This window comes from Oncorhynchus kisutch, linkage group LG17, assembly GCF_002021735.2.
Source record: "Oncorhynchus kisutch isolate 150728-3 linkage group LG17, Okis_V2, whole genome shotgun sequence".
Classification (NCBI taxonomy): Eukaryota; Metazoa; Chordata; class Actinopteri; order Salmoniformes; family Salmonidae; genus Oncorhynchus; species Oncorhynchus kisutch.
In genome coordinates, this window is record NC_034190.2 from 52,438,374 (window position 1) to 52,458,708 (window position 20,335).

At 42.2% G+C, this 20,335-nt stretch overlaps 1 protein-coding gene across 5 annotated transcripts in view; it reads right to left on the bottom strand.

Moving 5' to 3' along the window:
* LOC109907885 (voltage-gated potassium channel subunit beta-2) overlaps positions 1 to 20,335 on the bottom strand; it is a 126,320-nt gene that overhangs the window by 11,979 nt on the left and 94,006 nt on the right. For 3 of the 5 annotated variants that reach the window (XM_031794048.1, XM_031794047.1, XM_020506155.2), the window contains 8 exons: positions 17,497 to 17,540; positions 17,123 to 17,160; positions 16,450 to 16,529; positions 15,678 to 15,722; positions 10,157 to 10,201; positions 6,469 to 6,512; positions 6,149 to 6,235; positions 39 to 124 (listed from right to left, as the gene is read on the bottom strand). In XM_031794048.1, the coding sequence (XP_031649908.1) occupies positions 39 to 124; positions 6,149 to 6,235; positions 6,469 to 6,512; positions 10,157 to 10,201; positions 15,678 to 15,722; positions 16,450 to 16,529; positions 17,123 to 17,160; positions 17,497 to 17,540 (469 nt within the window). Of the gene's footprint in view, positions 1 to 38; positions 125 to 5,531; positions 5,577 to 6,148; positions 6,236 to 6,468; positions 6,513 to 10,156; positions 10,202 to 15,677; positions 15,723 to 16,449; positions 16,530 to 17,122; positions 17,161 to 17,496; positions 17,541 to 20,335 lie in introns of all 5 variants that reach the window. The other 2 variants (XM_031794046.1, XM_020506154.2) reach the window with 1 other exon arrangement.

Below are 20,335 nucleotides of genomic sequence, written 5' to 3' on the forward strand. Positions count from 1 at the left end.
TCGTGGTTTAATCGTGTTTCAACCGTTTTCCAACTCACCATGATCTCCATGGAGCTCCAGCGCGACGTTCCCCAGTACATGGCCATACCCTGGTTGATCACATGGGTCATTGCCCGCACCGTCTCTGCCAATCAAAAGACACCATTCACCCATTGGCCCCGACATTGGAGAAGAGCAGTGGTGGGAACAGGTGAGATTAAGAGAGAGGGTGGAAAGGTATTGAGGAGAGGGATGTACGAGAATTGAAAGAGAAAGAGGAGATAGAAGGAAAGTCCACGTAGAATTTTGGACAAAGGGTAAAAGCACAAAGGAGCTACCTGGTTAATGTATACATCAGTTTCAATAATGAGCAATGAAACATATGGGGAGAAAAGGATACTATGTCATTTTTTTTGGAGTCAATTGACACAGATTATTTTTTTAGGCTTTTGTTTTGATTTGACACACAAAGGTATTTATGCGTTAAGTTTTTAAAGTCACAAATCAGGCAGTCAAATACCAATTTTATCTGGGCAAAACAACACTATTCATGCCAGAGTCAAAATAGCAGTAGGGTCAATCCAAAACCCAGAGTTTTCTTCAAACGTTTCATGCTACTTTTATATAAGAAACATTACATTTTAAAAACAGGCTGTTTTAAAAGCATGTTTTAAAGAGAACAGCTCTTTGCAAAAGAAATACTGTAAATCTCATAATCTAGCAGCACAATTGAATTTTAAACATGTCATGCTGTCAGATAATGAGATTCAGTATTTTATGTTTCCCCTATTACTATGTAATTACAGTTATAACTATAGTAACAACATAGTAATTACATAGGTGTTACACTAACTATATGTAATAAGGTTGTAGCGCTATCAGTTATTACACAATTGGAACAAGGAATGTATAATTACACATCCAATTGCTGCAGATTCTGTTATATGTTTTTACACATTTTCTTGTTCCACTATGTAACTGTTTTATAATTACACGTTTGAAAGACAACTGTGAATGACTTAATAACTCAACCCAAAATGTTACATTGTTACATGTAACTACAAGGTGCCACTACCATTGAGCTTCATTCACCTCTGTCAATAGGGGATTTTATCATTCTACAAACACATTTCATACAAGCACTAGCTCAGCCCCGGGATTAAACTTAAGTTTAGTTTCATGTCAAGTCAAAACAGCAGTTACCTAAAGTGCCGTCAGAAAGTATTCCCACCCCTTGACTTTTTCCACATGTTGTTGTGATACTGCCTGAATTAAAAATGGATTCAATTGAGATTTTGTGTCACTGACCTACACACAATGTCAAAGTGGAATTCTTTTTTTAGAAATTTTTAGAAATGAATATAAAATGAAAAGCTGAAATGTCTTGAGTAAATAAGTATTCAACCCCTTTGTTATGGCAAGCCTAAAGTACAAATTAGCTTATTAAGTCGCATAATAAGTTGCATGTACTCACTCTGTGTGCAATAACAGTGTTTAAATGACTACCCCATCCTGTTCCCCACTCACACAATTATTTTGAAGGTCCCTCAGTCAAGTGGCAAATTTCAAACACAGATTCAACCAGAAAGACCAGGGAGGTTTTTCCAATGCCTCACAAAGAAGGACACCTATTGGTAAATGGGTAACATTTTTATAAAAAGCAGACATTGAATATCCCTTTGAGCAGGTTATTATATACACTTTAGATGGTGTATCAATGCACTCAATCAGTACAAAGATACAAGCAACCTTGCTGGATCGAATCCCCGAGCTGACAAGGTAAAAATCTGTTGTTCTGCCCAAGCAAGGTAGTTAACCCACTGTTCTCCGGGCACTGAAGACGTGGATGTCGATTATGGTAGACCCCCACACCTCTCTGATTCTTAGAGACATACTCAGAAAGACTCAAAGCTGTAATCACTGTTGAATACTTATATAATCAAGCTATATGTGTTTTATTTTTCAAACATTTTTGACAAATGTTCGAATTTGTCTTCCACTTTGACATTAGAGTATTTTGTGTAGATCATTGACAAAACATTTTTTTAATACATTTTAATCCCACCTAGTAACACAACAAAATTCACAAGGGGTGTGAATAATTTCTGAAGGCACGCACATACACACACACACACACACACACAGTCAACACTGCTGCTCTAGTATATATTATTTATTCAACACCGTGACCAAGATACTACCCATTTTATATTTGTAAATACAGTTGTACTTGACATAGCACATTCATTATCTATACTGTAGATCCTATTGTGTACATATCTGGCTATTACTATGCATAATAACTCTTATATTACATGTTCATTTTTAGAAACTGTTAAAACGTCTTATTATTATTATTCTCTCCACAGCCACATGTAGCGTCAAAACCGTAAAATATACCGATACCAAAACAACTTTCAAACGTGTAGGCTCACCATCTGCAGTGCACTTGAAAAAACTTTTCACACTACAACCATACTTGCATAAATCCCAATGCATTTCAATGGCCATAGACTTGAATGGTAAAAAATGTAGCCCTTAACTAGTCTTCCACTAGAAACGCCATTCAAACTTTGGTCTGGAATAGGTTGCTTGTATTCAGCGTTTTGATACCATGTATACGTTCTGAACTATTACTGTTTAATGGTGGTACCTAGGCTTAAATGGGAAGTATTTGGATTCACCAATACTCTTGAGCCGTTAAATATACCAACACCAAAGCAACTTTAAAACGTGCAGATTGCCACTGGTACTGTTGCTTGAAGAAAACGTTTTGATACTAATTATACTTTTCATACTGCAACTATATTTGCATAAACCCAAATATAATTTAGGGGCTATAGACTTTAATGGAAGAAATACCGGTCGCTGCTAGTTTTCAATGGTTTAAGCTAGAAACACCATTCAAACTCCAAAACGTTGACACCATTCTGGAATAGTGTGCTTGAATAAAGCTTTTTGATAGAATTTATACTATTTGAACTATAACCATTTTAAATGTCCATAAAAGCTTTAAAGGCCTTAAAGCAAATCATTTGGATTAGCCAACATTAATTCATAGTAAAAAAATACTATAAATAGACATCCTAAAGAATACATTAGTGAATACATAATACATACATTAGTGAATACATTCACTAATTGAACTGTTAACGTCACAAACACCAAACCAAATACTGACATGTACAGACTGACTCAACTTAGATTGCATGTAAAAAGATTGTTGATGCTCTTTGTGCTTTTGGAACTATAACAGTTTTATATTAGCATAAAAGCTCCATAGACTTCAAAGGCAACATTTGGATTCACCACTGCTCTTGAGCCATTTCAGCTACAAACACCACCCCAATGTTGACATGTGGAGACAGACTCAACATAGATGGCTTCAACACCTTTTTCTGATACCATTCATACTTTATAAACTATGAAGCCTGTCTTATCCCCATTTATTTCAATGGCGGAATTCAGGCTTCAACATTCTAAACTGAAATAACTGGCACAAAACTTACAGAATGTTCCAACTAAAACATTGAGAGCATAAAAATATATGATATGACTTATGATGATATAGTACTCTAGCCTACTATACTAGCCCACTATAACCCACTATAATAGCTCCACACCTACAAACCACTCCAAAATAGGTCACTATAGCTAACACAGCCTATGAAAACACTATTACTACCATTACTACTACTACTACCACCATCACTACCACTAACACTACTATTTCACAACCATAAAGAATTCAAGACTAGCAAGCACAACACATTTACTTCAGTAAATGTCCTTTCATAGTTGATATTGATTATTGAACTGCAATGTTGTGGGAGCTAGCACACAAGCATTTCACTGCACCTTTTCTACCTGCTGTAAAAATGTATTTATTTTATTTGAGATATAACGCTGACATATGGAGAGAGGAGATGAGAAAAAAACTAGCCCGTTTTAAAATGATGTGTTTTAGAACAGCTGACTAAAGATGCGCATTCAGATTTTTTTTTGAACTCTGAGACAGTTACCACTTGTTGTAGCAAACAAGTATCATGAAAATACATTTACCAGAAACAGGGCACCCTTTGTAACTTGTCAGAGATATATCAGCAAGCTAGGCTATCTAGAGCAAAATAGTTGGCTAGCTGTCTGCTTGGCTAGCTACCTACCTGCTTGGCTAACACTGAATGTCAACATACTGTTTTCTGATTGGCTAAACGGACCAGTCTCGTCTCAAGTCTGTAGCTAAGTTTTGACAGGTTGAAGTCTGTAAACTCCAGCAGCCAAAATTAGACATTCTAAAACTAGACCATTCAGATCAAGCTAACTTTGTTCTAAAACTGCATAAAAATGTCTTGTCTCGGCTGTTATATCTGTACAGGCTTTAACTGTTGTAAAGAGAAAAAAAAGGAAGATTTGTGAATAAGGCTTCAGTGGCTCCAAAACCATCATCTAGCCTGGGGGTATGCATTCTTTCCCTCCTATGGCACATATGGGTGCACGTTTTTGTTCCACCCAAGTATAAAACCTATTCCACCCATTAATTAGTATTTAATCAAGACTCTGATTAGTAGAATTGGGTTACTGCTTGGCTGGAACAAAGCCCTGATGGGTTGCATGCTCAGGCAAGAGAGACACACTGCAGTCAAGACAGCGTTCACAATGGAGGCCGCAGCAGCACCGGCAGCGGCCATCTTGCAAAATAAAAGGAAACCAAGCCAGTCGTATGAGAAATGGGAGGGATGAGTGATGCTAACGACAACAGTAATGGTCAGGAGTGGTTTGGTATGGGGCTTTCACAATGTTTTATGACTAGTGTAATGGTACATGTGGCTTGGTACACCTCATATCCTGATTTTCTTTCTATATGGTATGGAACTCCACATAATTGCCTTCATCTGGCAAGTTACAGTTGGAAAGAGCGAGCGAGCGAGAGAGAAAAGAAACAGAGAGAGAAATTGAAAGACACCCAACTGAGTAAATCAAAGGATTCTGGAAGGATTACATCATATTTTGGTTACAATTGTCAGTCGGGGAGAGAATGGACATCTTTAAGTGTCATTTCTTCCAACAACAAAAAGTGGAGATGACCTTTTCAAGACGACTGAAACTGCCCACATTGGCATTATTGGCATTACGAGCCCAGAAACAGTTTATTTATTTCTGTCAACTAAACATATCAGTTATACTCATGAATTGATGGTGAAAACATGAGGGGGAAAAAAGCTTTGAAGTGAAAATGAGAAAGGAAACAAGTTACGGATTTTTTGTTTTTTTACAACGATTGAGGGATCCATGAAATTCTGTGAATTTCTCCAAAATGTACTTACAAGATGTAACGTTATCAAATATGAATCAAACACTCAATCAATCTACTACAGTAGACCACCCTTTTGTGCTAGCACTACGAAAAGTCCAACATTTTATGGATTTAAATGGGGTTTTGAATGGTAGGGTAACAGAGGGAGGACTACTTTTATCAAGTCACTGCCATAAAATGCCTTTCGTTTAAAGGGGTGTTGATTGAACACTTTGTTTTGACTAAGGGTACCATGTACCTTCTATGATGAATGTCTTGGACTTTGAGGTGTGAAATGGGTCTCCTGGTGACAAAAACAAAGAGAGTGAAGACGTTGACCAGTCTGTGAATGAATGACATCTGGAAGTATACATAAGGGCCTGCAGGGTGGGAGCCACAGCCCAATACAGCGAGCCCCATCATGCACTGACTGAGCTCAAGTTCAAAGTTCACAATGCTTTACTGACCATTTCAATCAGTGACAGGAATAGAAATGTGTCATCCATTGCCCATGCCCCTGTTCGGTAGGTTTGGGTTTAGACAATCATATATTACTGCAGTTGGTATGCAAAGAGGATGTTTGAGCTGTCAACTGTGTCCTATCTCTACATCTAGGATTCGAAAAACTTAGAATTATGTACCCAGTAAAAGTAAATGTAACCTTAAGGTCCAAACCATAGAGCCATTTATCTGTCTGTAGATAATATGTACGCATGAGACTCTAGCCTGACCGAACCTTATTACTGCACCGCTGCACCACTGGATGCAAGGTGGTCTGTTTATGACAAGAATATGTCACGGTGCAGCAGATGCGCAGCACTGAACATACCACAGATGAATGTAAACAAAAGGCATTCAAAGAAGAGTGCTGCCTACCTTCCATAGGTGTGTTGGGGTCTGGTCTGTTTGCGAAAACGACATCCACATACTCTAGCTGCAGTCGGTCTAGCGATGCCCTTAGTCCTGCATTATATAGGGCAAAGACCATCAAGATAACGGTAATACTTTACATTAAAGCCAGAATCCTGTTTGTTTTTAATGCTCTCATTTATGCACTGTATATACAGGATGTACTGATGGATGTAGTGAATGACTGGATTGGATCCAAATGTCATATTGATATCCTGCAAGTATATAGGCTACCACACTGTACATGTAATAATAACTCAGTATAAAACTGGCTTAAAATGGCTTACCTTCGATTATATGTTTTCTGGACAACCCTCTTTCTGTTTCTGCTCTGATAAGCAAACAACAAATGCCCTTGTCAGGATATAAAATCATGACATTTATCAACTCCGTGCTACAATTCACAGTTTCACATGTCATACTGTAACTGATACAGTACCGATGTTCACTGTATACGATCCATATTGGCGGGTTGAATGTGAGACATAGAGATAGATAGAGGGCACACTTGACACACAGCATGTTTTAGCAGGTGCAGCATGTGCCCTCTATCCATCTCTATGATGCAAGACAGAAACGTATTAAAGTTGGATTGGTGCCTCCTGTCAGTGCTAGGCAAGACCATTAAAGCAGCAATTCTTAATTAAAACATTGACGAAGTGTTCTCCCTGCAACTGTTTCAGTAAAACCTGAGGGATGGGCTGGAGAAATCTAACCACTTTCAAATCAATAGACCACGCTATGGATGCAAGGACTGACTATCCATGTTATCAAAATTATAGTTTTATCCATGTTTTTAGGCTATACAGTGGTTGTTTACATTTACTTTTTATTTTTTATTATTTTTTTACAAACATTCGAGTGAAACAAGCTTATATTCTGAGTTCTGATGGGGTACGACAGTTGAACCAAGCTCTTGTCAAGCTCTGATCTGTTTCACCTGACCGTGTGCTTGTCTCCACCCCCTCGTCCATCTTCCCCACTTATCCTCTGGGTATTTATACCTGTGTTGTCTGTCTGTACGTGCCAGTTTGTCTTGTTTGTCAAGCTTAGCAGCCTTTGTCCTGTCAGTTATTGTCTTTTCCCAGCCTCTCTTTTTCTCATTTTTGACCCTTGCCTGTCCTGACCCTGTACCCACCCGCCTGACCACTCTGCCTGTCCCTGAGCCTGCCTGCCGTCTTGTACCTTTGCTTCTACTCTGGATTACTAAACTGTCCCTGGGCCTGCCTGCCGTCCTGTACCCTTGCACCTACGCTGGATTATCGACCCCTGCCTGCCTTGACCTGTCGTTTGCCTGCCCTTGTTGTTACAATAAACATGGTTACTTCACACAGTCTGCATTTGGGTCTTACCTTGATACCTGATAGTACAAACTGGCCATGACTGACCCAGTAGACTTGGTCCAGCTCTGCAACGCCATCTCCTCCAAAGGAGCCACCATTGGTAGGCACGAGGAGTTGCTTTGTGGTCTGATGGAAGGATTCCAGGCCGTGGCCGAACGACACGACCTAGTCTTGGACGCATTGCGGGAGAAATTCTGTGGGTTGCCTACTAGGCAGCCTACCACAACAGTAACCTCCCAGCCCCTCTAACTCGGCTGGTAGCAGCGCCGTCACCCCGGTTTCCCGGGAACCCCGCTAACCTCCCCCGGAGCACTACGATAGAGATTCCAGAACCTGCCGGGCCTTTCTCTCCCAGTGCTCCCTCGTTTGAGCTACAGCCTTCTTCGTTCCCCTCAGACCACTCGAATGTAGCGTACATTATTACGCTGATGTCCGGGAGGGCACTTCCCTGGGCCACGGCGGTGTTGGAGAAACAATCCGCCATCTGCCTCAGTCTGGAGGTATTCGTGGCAGAGGTGAGAAAAGTTTGAAAAAAAAGTTTGTCCCCGTTGTCTACATCCCCGAGAGGATCCGAGCCTACCCGAGTCCCTCCAAGAGCCTCCGGAGACTGCCGATTCACCTCTTCCCGAGCTGATGCAGCTCGGCAGGTCTTGGCTAGGGAGTTTTTCCTAGCCACCGTGCTTCTCCACCTGCATTGCTTGCTGTTTGGGGTTTTAGGCTGGGTTTCTGTACAGCACTTTGAGATATCAGCTGATGTACGAAGGGCTATATAAATAAATTTGATTTGATTTGATTTGATTTGGCTGTCTCCAGCCGAAAGCGTACGCAGACTTGTGACCTAGAGTTGTCTGTATTGCGGTACTGCCGGTCAATTTGTGTCTACCTGTCCCTTCAAGAGACCTAGCTCATCTGTTGGAGTGAGTACACTAGTGGGTCTTAAAGATAATTGTTCTTCTCTCCTTACTCGCCCCCCTCTCCATGCCACCCTGTTGTGGGGCGACCAGTCCAAGTCTCTCCAGGTACTCATCCACTCAGGGGCCGATGTGGGTCTCATGGACGTTGCCCTGGCGTCCGACCTGGGTATCCCCACTCAACCCCTCTCCATTCCCATGGGTGTTAGGGCGCTGGACGGGCGCTCTATAGGCCAGGTCACCCACCAAACCACCCCGTCAACCTACGAGTGTCGGGGAACCACAGCGAGACGATACAATTTCTGCTAGTTCCCATGGTATTGGGATTCTCTTGGCTCCAGGTAACACAATCTCTCCATTGACTGGACTGGGCTACTGGTGCCACCGTGGGCTGGAGCCCGTCCTGCCACACTCATTGCCTGAAGTCAGCTCTGCCTGCCCCGGGACGTCTTCCTAGGAAAATTCCCTGGACCTCTCTGCCAGCTCCGCAGAGTACCAGGACCTCCGTGAGGGGTTTAGTAAGGCCCGGGCCACTTCGCTTCCACAGCACCAACCGGTATCCAAGAAGTTAAAGTCTGAGGCGCTGGCACGTCGCTATAGTGCCACGGCTACACCCCCGGAAGCCGAGACCTTCCCCCCGCTCCAAGATCATTAGCCCCTCTGTTGTTCATCCTCTGTTGCCCCGTACCCTCTGTATTTTTCCTACCTTTTCTGTGTCTAGAGCCAAAACCATGTCTGACTCCCCCTTGTTTTCTGTTTCTAGGCCCATCCCTCTCCCCGTGTCATCGAGGGCCAGCCAGCGTACACGATGAGACGCCTCCTGAGGGTTTGACCACGGGGGCAGTTGTTTCCAGTACCTGGTTGACTGGGAGGGTTATGGCCCGGAGGAGAGGTGCTGGGTTCCCGCTAAAGACATCCTGGACCCTTCTATTATCGCCGACTTTCCCCGCCGGCACCACAGTCAACCAAGTATCCGCCCAGGTGGAACACCATGTGGCATCCCTAGAGGGAGGGGTGTACTGTCACGCCCTGATCTGTTTCACCTATCCTTGTACTTGTCTCCACCCCCTCCAGGTGTCGCCCATCTTCCCACTTATCCTCTGGGAATTTATACCTGTGTTTTCTGTCTGTCTGTGCCAGTTCATCTTGTTTGTCCTGTCAGCTATTGTCTTTTCTCAGCCTCTCTTTTTCTTGTCCCCCTGGCGTTCGACCCTTGCCTGTCCTGACCTTGTACCCACCCGCCTGACCACTCTGCCTGTCCCTGACAGTAAGCCTACCCGCCGTCCTGTACCTTTGCTCCACCTCTGGATTACCGAACTCTGCCTGTCCCTGACCCTGAGCCTGCCTGCCATCCTGTACCTTTGCTCCTACTCTGGATTATCGACCCCTGCCTGTCTTGACCTGTCGCTTGCCTGCCCCTGTTGTTACAATAAACATTGTTACTTCACATAGTCTACACTTGTGTCTTACCTTGATACCTGATACTCATGAGGCATTTATACGTTATATTCTTCAAGAATCAACGGGTACATATCATTCATTTATTTATAAGCAGCTACTAATGAATGCCCTTTTAATTGATCCTCAGTGAAAGGGCATTCTCATAGGAGGGGATCGACCCCGTTTCCTCATAGGAAAACAATTAAGAGTCATACTGCCTCTAACACACGCACACGCACACACACATAAAGAAAAAGGTTTTTCAAAAGTGTAATACGTACTTTCCTCCCCAGAATATCTTGGTGGTGATGACCAAAGTAGAGCGCCTGTAAGGAGAGAGAAGTATATGAGGGACAGGTGCATGGTGAGCATTCTGACTTGAAAATGGGAGATCCAGTGCATTATGTTAGAATTCTTCAGAATGATTTAATTATAATTTTTCTGCACTTAAGTCCCCTTGGCCCCGATGACGTTTTGACAATTCATTCAACAATTCATTCTGAACCTATTTCATCTGGTGTGTTATTTTTTTTACTTGCAGTAATTAATTCATAGTAATTGTTGACTGATTATGTAACTGATTATGTAAACAAATAAAAAGCAACTAATAAATAGCACTTTTTAGGAAAACCTTGATTCCTGCTGCTGCCTCTGATGATAATCAAACAGGAGAAGGGCTGAGGGCTTTAGCAGGGTACTTCTTCAGAAGTGGGGGAGAAGCATGTTTGTTTCCCCTCAGCGCTCCCATCCAATGCCATTGACTACCCGGCATACCCTGCAGGCTAGATAGCTAGCATTAAGTGCACTTCACCATTCATAAAATAACAAAAATACAGGAGTAACAAACAAGTCTGGCCACTAGCAATCTCCTCCATCTTCACTTAAAAAGAGCGAGTATAGCTGCTGAGACAGAACATTTTTGAAATTCGAGAGATAGATTTGACAGGTGCAGCGGACTAGACAATGGTGTTCCTGTATGCTCAAGACAATGTGTTCAGTGGAATTTAAACCAATGTTTCAGTTAGTTGAACCCCCCCCCCCCATTTTTTTTCATTCACATAAGTATTCAGATGCTTTACCCAGTACTTTGTTGAAGCACCTTTAGCAGCGATTACAGCTTCGAGTCTTCTTGGGTATGATGCTACAAGCTTGGCACACCTGTATTTGGGGAGTTTCTCCCTTCTTCTCTGCAGATCCTCTCAAGCTCTGTCAGGTTTGTTGGGGAGCGTTGATGCACAGCTATTTTCAGGTCTCTCCAGAGATGTTCGATTGGGTTCAAGTCCGGGTTCTGGCTGGGGCACTCAAGGACATTCAGAGACTTGTCCCGATGCCACTCCTGCGTTGTCTTGGCTGTGTGCTTAGGGTCGTTGTCCTGTAGAAAGGTGAACTTTCGCCCCAGTCTGAGGTCCTGAGCTCTCTGGAGCAGGTTTTTATCAAGGCTCTCTCTGTAATTTGCTCCATTCATCTTTGCCTCGATCCTGACTAGTCTCCCAGTCCCTGCAGCTGGAAAACATCCCCACGGCATGATGCTGCCACCACCAGGTTTCCTCTAGAAGTGACGCTTGACATTCAGGCCAAAGAGTTCAATCTTGGTTTCATCAGACCAGAGAATCTTGTTTCTCATGGTCTGAGAGTCTTTAGGTGCCTTTTGGCATACTCCAAGTGGGCTGTCATGTGCATGTTACTGAGGAGTGGCTTCAGTCTGGTCACTCTACCATAAAAGCCTGATTGGGGGAGTGCTGCAGAGATGGTTGTCCTTCTGGAAGGTTCTCCCATCTCCGCAGAGGAACTCTAGAGCTCTGTCAGACTGACCATAGGGTTATTGGTCACCTCCCTGACCAAGGCCCTTCTCCTCCGATTGCTCAGTTTGGCCGGGTGGCCAGCTCTAGGAAGACTTCTTCCAATGGAGGCCACTGTGTTCTTGGGGACCTTTAATGCCGCAGATATTTTTTGGTACCCTTCCCCAGATCTGTGCCTCGACACATGCCTGCCTCTGAGCTCTACGGACAATTCCTTTGTCCACATGGCTTGGTTTTTGCTCTGACATGCACTGTCAACTGTGGAACCTTATATAGACAGGTGTGTGCCTTTCCAAATCATGTCCAATTAATTGAAATTACCACAGGCGGACTCCAATCAAGTTGTAGAAACATCTCAAGGACGATCAATGGAAACAGGATGCACCTGAGCTCAATTTCAAGTCTCATAGCAAAGGGTCTGAATACTTATGTAAATAAGATATGTTTTAAAAAAAATCTTTAATCCATTTGCAAACATTTCTAAAAACCAATTTTCACTTTGTCATTATGGGGTATTGGGTGTAGATTGCTGAGGATTTTTATTTATTTAATTCATTTTAGAATATGTCTAATGTAACAAAATGTGGAAAAAAGTAAATGGGTCTGAATACTTTCAGAAGGCACTGTAAGTGCAGAGATGACATGTATTTTTTCCCCTGCCGGTTTTGAGATAGGTGCATGATAATTGTCCATTCTAAATCAAAACGAATTTCACACATGTATTTTTTAATATGAAAGATTAAATCAAGTATAGTCTGATGGGTGACAAGGTTTGTATCACAACTAAAGTGGACAAATAATGTCTTCAAATGAAGCACATTAATCTGATTTACAACGGGTGTAGAGCCTAACTGGCATACATACGCAGCGCGTGAGTTTGAGGTTTGGGGAACATAATTTTAACCATAAAAATGCACCTTTATAATAAAAGCATTACATGCATATTCACATTTGCTTCACTTTTGATAATGGTGTTTTCCGCTAATGGAACATTTGCGCTTATAGTCTACTACCATGTGCGTATTGCTGCGCTTATAATGTGAAGAAATAGCCTAATAGTTTATTAACATTTAAAGTTAAACGTTCTGATCTGTTGCATCAGCCTCATTGCTAGTGGTTGTATTTATTCGGGATCTATCGCATCCCACAACTGTACCAGACTACGTTTGGAATATTTATTTCTCGCACAGAATATAATATCTCTACTTTTGTACTATGGGGGATAGTAGATTGACATGGGTGCTTTTGCTGTTTGTTAGGCCTCATCTTTTTGTTGCTGACGAAAAGTAAAGGTGGACAGTTCTTCCAATATCTTCAATATGCACCTCGGAATTGGATAAGGACGCGTGCAGTTGCGTCCCGGATATGTCTGTCTTCACTTGTAGCTTTTGAGAAAGACCCATGAAGGAGAGCAGTGTGAGTGAGATGAGTGGTGCTTCGGAGCAGGCAGCACTCAGGGAGAAGGGCTGCAAAAGGCATGTTTTTTTTAGGGTGCATTATGGGCACACAAAGTGGATGCCGCCGGGAAATTCAAGGCATTATCAAGTGCTTCTCAAATTGTGAATGAGAGACTGAAGATGCGTGTACAGCCTGCACAAAAAAACTAAGCAGAGCTCATGCCTTTCAAGCAACTTTTTTCAAAATAATCATTAGAGTCGCATCATGCAGCCTTACAATGTATTAAAAGTCAAAACATAGAGCCCAACGTTTGTAGAACAACCAAAGTAACATTATTAACTATAAAGTAAGCATATAGGAATACCTATTTGTTTGTTAACCTCTCAACACAGAATGCATGTGCTCACTCCCTCCAATCGTTTGGAGAAAATATAATTTCTATTTTATTCAGCTTTGTTCAATTGTATTGTTCATACTATAAATTAATATAAAATAATGCCATGGAATTCTAAGCTAATCTTGTGGCTAAATGAACTAGTGTAGCCCACAGCCATATGGCATAGCCAGATCAGGACCTAACATAAGGACAACTCAGAGTATGCTATTCTGTTCTTCTGAAATAGACTACATTTTCTTCATATCATGTTTCTTTAGACCTGTCTAAAATAAATAATGGGTTTATTGTGAAGGTGTAGGCTATATTACGTGCCTTTATTAGACATTTTAAAATGTAAATGTTCCAAAGGTCTGCATCAGTGGCTTGTAGGCTATGTGTTTATGTTAATTAACCCAATCAAAGGATCAGAGAATGAATCTAGTTCTGAAAGCATAAGCTATGTTACCTAGCTGGCTATGGCTCTCCAACACTGGAACTTATCCAAGTCAAGGTAAGCTTTTGGTTTTATTGATTTCTTGCCAACAGGGCCCACCGGTGTAACTGCTAATCTGCTTGCTGACTGTCCTGCATGATTGTAGCTAGCAGGTCTACTAATTCGTTAGTTCTAGAAGCTACAGTGGCTTGCAAAAGTATTCACCCCCTTTCCTATTTTGTTGCCTTACAACCTGTAATTAACATTTATTTTGGGGGGGGTTGTATGAAAGCCTACCACTTTGAAGATGCAAAAGATTTTTTATTGTGAAACAAACAAGAAATAAGACAAAAAAACAAAAACTTGTGCATAACTTTTCACCTCCCCCAAAGTCAATACTTTGTAGAGACACCTTTTTCAGAAATTACAGCTGCAAGTCTCTTGGGGTATGTCTCTATAAGCTTGGCACATCTAGCCACTGGGATTTTTGCCAATCTTCAAGGCAAAACTGATCCAGCTCCTTCAAGTTGGAATGATTCCGCTGGTGTACAGCAATCTTTAAGTCATTCCACAGATTCTCAATTGGATTGAGGTCTGGGCTTTGACGAAGCCATCAATGCACCTTGCTTAGTGATGTTGCAGATCCTGGGGCCTTTCAGAACCGGTGTATATATACTGACATTATGTGACAGATCATGTGACACTTAGATTGCACACAGGTGGACTTTATTTAACAAATTATGTGACTTCTGAAGGTAATTGGTTGCACCAGATCTTATTTAGGGGCTTCATAGCAAAAGGGGTGAAAACATTTGCACGCACCACCTTTCTGTTTTTTATTTTTTTATTTTTTTAAAGAATTTTTCATTTCACTTCATCAATTTGGACTATTTTGTGTATGTCCATTACATGAAATCCAAATAAAAATCTATTTAAATTACACGTTGTAATGAAACAAAATAGGAAAAACGCCAAGGGGGTGAATACTTTTGCAAAGCACTGTATGTTGTCTATGATGTTAGCTAATATGGCGACAACGATGTAGGCTGTGAGTAGCGTTTAGCAGTTATGATATGAATGATTGGCTTGGAAATGTTTTTTCACCTGGTCACAGACCAGCACTGAAGTCCACAAGCGAAGGGAAAAGGTAAGAGGAGGAGAGTGCATAGATTCGAGAAGGAATTATACAACACGTAAAGTGATCATGCTGTTCAGATGTGGCTGCTATGAAAGTGAATTGTGTTTGCGTGTGATCAGGGATGTATTCTATTGAAAAAGTTTCTTAAATGGAAGCAAACGGAACAAAATGGGGATAAACATACATTAATTTGGCCAATAGGAACTCTCATTTGCAACTGTTGTACTAATGATTAGAACCTAGATCAGCTAGATGCAGGCAAGAGTGTGCAAGGTGGTGTTGAATGTGTCACTGTCTGTCACCTTGATTACTCACATTTTTCTCTTGACCTGTGCACCTACGTTGTAAACTTTCATTCATAAGCTAGGTTGTAGCAACCTCATGATGGGTACAGGACCTATTTTGGGATCATGTAGCAGCCTAAACCTATGGATGTTATTGAGCTGGGTGAATGGAATATGAAAGACAGTCATCCAATATGCTGTAATAGAATTAAGGCCATGCTCATAAAAAAATTAATATATATATTATAATTTCCAGCATAGATGGCATTAGCAATAATTTCACACACACACACACACACACACACACACACACACACACACACGTGTGAAAATGGCTCCGGACGACAACAGAAGTCCCATTAAACTCTACGCACCTCCAACCTTTCTTCTTGATGATGTTTCCCAATACGACCTCTGCCCTGCAAGAGAAGAACAACAAATTCTTACAACCATGGGAAGTTTAATGAATACCATTCTTTGGATGTTATTGACACATGGTGCATGAGGAAAGTACTGAGCACAATTTGTGAAATAGGAGAGCAGTGGAGACTTCTGGTCTATGAGGTCAAGGCTAATGAAGCAGGCGATTTACTGAAACGTGACAGCAGAGAATAATGCTCTGCCTATCGCTTTTTCAGACTTTTTTCAGTCTCTCGCTCTCTCTCTCTCGCGTTCTCTCTTTCTCTCTCCAAAAGAACATTCTCAGCATGTGAAAGGGAAGGATAGAGGGAGGATTGGGTCGAGGACGATGCATCTCTCTGGCTGTTGACAGATGTTACATCTTTGCCCCAAGGACCAATGTGTTCTCCATGAATGGCTCTTAACATTTCCCATCAAGCACATCTTCCTCTATGTGACAGCTCTTATCAAACACAGCTTTGTTAGTGTGTATTTGTGGTGTGTGTACTGTATGTGGTGTGTGAGTGTTATTAGCAATAATTTCACACACACACACACACACACACACGTAATGCAGTTGAAGATGGAGGGGATGGGAGTTCAACCACGCTCTGAAGCTACAGTGACCTCAAAGTGGTTAGCCACTGAGGCCCAGTAAAACAGACGGAGATGGAATGGAAGAGTGGATGTGTGTGTGTGGTGTGTATGCGCGTGTATGTGCATGTGTGCGTGTGTGTGCGCACTCACTTCCCTGCAGCGTAGACCTCCGCTGTGTCAAACAGATTGATCCCGTTCTCATAGGCCAATGTCATTATTTCTTCCGCCATCTAGAGAGAAAGAGAGAGAGAGAGAGAGAGAGAGAGAGAGAGGACATAGGTGTCTGTGTCTGTCTAATAGAAGGTCTGAAAAGTGAAAAGGCTTTAGTTGATTAGCATAAAGCAATGACACATGGATAACATGCGCTGTGCACACATACATACTGACGCCACACACACATTTTGACACTCGCCACATATGCTGCTGCTACTGTCTATTATCTATCCTTGTTAAGTGCCTAGTCACTTTACCCCTACCTATATGCACAGTACATATCTACCTCAATAACCTCGTACCCCAATAACCTTGAATCGGTACTGGTACTCCCTGTATATAGCCACGTTGTTTACATTTTATTTGTATCTTTATCTTTAACTCTGCATTGTTGGAAAATGACCCGTAAGAAAGAATTTTCACTGTTAGTCTACACCTAAAATGTGATTTTTAATTAAAATAATAATCAATCAAGCAACTAAACTGGATATTGACAGCTAGATTTATGGTTGAATTAGGATGTCACCCTAATATCGCACATATTGACTCCACTATGTCACACACTGTGGACATGGACAATGGATGTTGTGAGTATGGAGTCTCCGCCTACCTCATCTGTGATCTGTCCTCCGAAGGTAACCCACGTGCCTGTGGAGAATAGAGAGTGTCAGAACTCTATGGAGTGGTTTCTCGGACCCAGATTAAACCTAGTCCTGAACTTCAAATAATTTCCCATGGAGATTCTCCCTTTTGTTTGCTTGTTACCCCAGGACTAGTTTTAATCAGTGTCCGGGAAACCTCACCTATGAGTGCGTGTGTGTGTGTGTGTGTACGCGAGCAGCCATGCATATGCAGAAGTCCATTGTCTGCAGAGAATGTGGTGAACATACGTTGTATCTTTCGTAACTCCTGACTGCACAATGCATTTCCTACCAGGACAATGAACATGACATTGAGTTCAATTGAATGGATCATCACACTCACCTAATCCCAGGCAGGACACCCTCAATCCAGACTTGCCCAGGTTTCTGTCAAAAAAAGAGAACATGTTAGGCTGTGAAAAATGACTTTACTGACCTGTGCTGTGACAGAAGGAGAAGAGGAATAGCATGAACTGGAGATTCTCCATCCCAAACGACACCCTATTCCCTATATAGTGAACTCCTTTTGACCAGAGTCCTATGAAATACTATTAGCAAAAGGTTTCTATATATGGGTTTCTATGGTGGATTTTACATCATATATCTCACAGTATATAAATGGAAACACATTGATTCTTCGCAGACTTCTCAACAGACTGCTAGGATAGTGTCCCATGTGTTCAGATCAAAGTGAGGATGAACAACTCCGGGTCCAAGAGCAGCTTTCTGCTATCTTCTGGTTGAAATAGAGATCTGACAGTGAAGTCCTATAACTGCAGCTACAGCAGAAGACCCAGTTATTTCGCTGCAATTGTGAGAGATACAAATGCCTTGTGGATATGCCACGGTGACAAGATTACTCAAAGCATTGTGTGTGTGTAGAGATCCCCCATAATACAGTGCTCAGTGTCACTGAGAGGGCCTTTGCTACTAACACATCCCTGGATACAGAGGGGGGTGAGGGAGGGGTAGGGGCAGGGGCAGAGACTGGCCTCAAGGAGTCAATTGGAGATGAATATGTAGCCTTTGTTTCCTGATTCTCCGGGTTGCCGAGCTCTTTCTCTAGCGCCCACAACGCCAAGGCCGCAAAGCCATGCTGTTCTACATACACCTTTCCTCCTCTCCATGGTTACCGTGAAGCACATAACTACCAATGTTGCTATGAAAAGGGCTGGGCAAATTGATTGATTGATGGTTCCGATGGCTCAGTTGGTCAGAGAGTAGTGCTCACAACACCAAAGTTGTGGGTTCAATTGCCGGGCTACATCCCACATAGGCAACTGAATATACTGCATGTTAACTTTAAGTCACTTTAGATACAAACATATGCTAAACATAGAGATGGAAAGAGGGCACTCCTATTTTTGTGAACACTCTACCCATCTCTATGCTGCTAAGGACTTAAGGACTGTTCAGTAGCTCTGGTGTTTTCCTATGGTGTTTTCGGACAACTCAGTGGCCACCTGAGATTGGAAGGTTTGGGGATTCGATCCCTAGTCATACGTAATACTCAATGCCTCTTTACTTGGCACTCAGCAATAAGGAGATGGATTAGGGGTATGGCCCTGTGATAGACCAGCTTCCTGATTTGCTCCATTGTTGGTTATCTCGACGAAGTCATGAGTAACACCTAAACCCTATAAAGAGGCTTATGGAAAAGTGGTACTGTGGAATCAGAGTTCATGCAGTCAGTCATAGGGAGACTCAGGTTGCCCTCACCCAAGCCCCATGGTAAGTAGGCAGCTGTGTTCATTAAGCAATTCACTTCCCCAACACATTCCCCAACACGTTTCTATGGCCGAGCAGCCGCACGCAAGCCTAAGATCACCATGCGCAATGCCAATTGTTGGCTGGAGTGGTGTAAAGCTCGCCTCCATTGGACTCTGGAGCAGTGGAAATGCATTCTCTGGAGTGATGAATCACGCTTCACCATCTGGCAGTTAAACGGACTAATCTGGGTTTGGCGGATGCTGGGAGAACGTTTCCTGCCCCAATGCATAGTGCCAGCGGTAAAGTTTGGTGGAAAAGGAATAATGGTGGGGCTGTTTTTCATGGTTCGGGCTTAGGCCCCTTAGTTCCAGTGAAGGGAAATCTTAATGCTACAACATGCAATGACATTCTAGGCGATTCAGTGCTTCCAAATGTGTGGCAACAGTTTGGGGAAGGTCCTGTCCTGTTTCAGCATGATAATTCCCCCATGTACAAAGCGAGGTCCATACAGAAATGGTTTGTCGAGATTGGTGTGTGGAAGAACTTGACTGACCTGCACAAAGCCCTGACCTTAACTACATCGAACACATTTGGGATGCATTGAAATGTCGATTGCAAGCCAGCCCTAATCGCAAAACATCAGTGCCCGACCTCACTAATGCTCTTGTGGCTGAATGGAAGCAAGTCACCGCAACAATGTTCCAACATTAGTGGAAAGCCTTCCCAGAAGAGGGGAAGCTGTTATAGCAGCAACAGTGGGACCAACAACATATTAATGCCCATGATGTTGGAATGAGATGTTCGACAAGCAGGTGTCCACATACTTTTGGTCATGTAGTATATAAACATACACAGATGCATACACACCACATAAAATCATCGTACTCAGACGTCACATACTGTGAGTCACACATGCACGCACACATACATCGTAAAACATCTCATACCATGACAGAGAGCAGTGTTGACTCTTAGTTAGCAAGCCGGTGTAAACTAACAGATCTGAATTAGGAAGTGACCCTGTGTTTCTTGTATATATAGAGTAATTGGGTTGAGTGTGTGGTTATGCAAGATTATTCAAGTGCCTACGTAATGTATAGGGGAGGAGGTGGAGAGATGTGTAATGAGATATGAGAGGGTCATTATTATGAGAAATAAGATATACTTTCTTGTAAGGTATAAGCAGTAGATATACAAGAAGGTAATGCTATGAGAGCAAAAAAGTTTATCTGGGTATGATAAGACAAAGATGTTAGTTTTGCGAGAGCTACCGCAGAGGGGAAGCTTTATTTCACTGTTATTTATACTGGTACAGTACCAGTCAAAAGTTTGCACACACCTACTCATTGCAGAGTTATGAAATAACGCACATGGAATCATGTAGTAACCAAAAAAGTGTTAAACAAATAAAAATATATTTGAGATTCTTCCAAGTAGCCACCCTTTGAAGACAGCTTTGCACACTCTTGGCA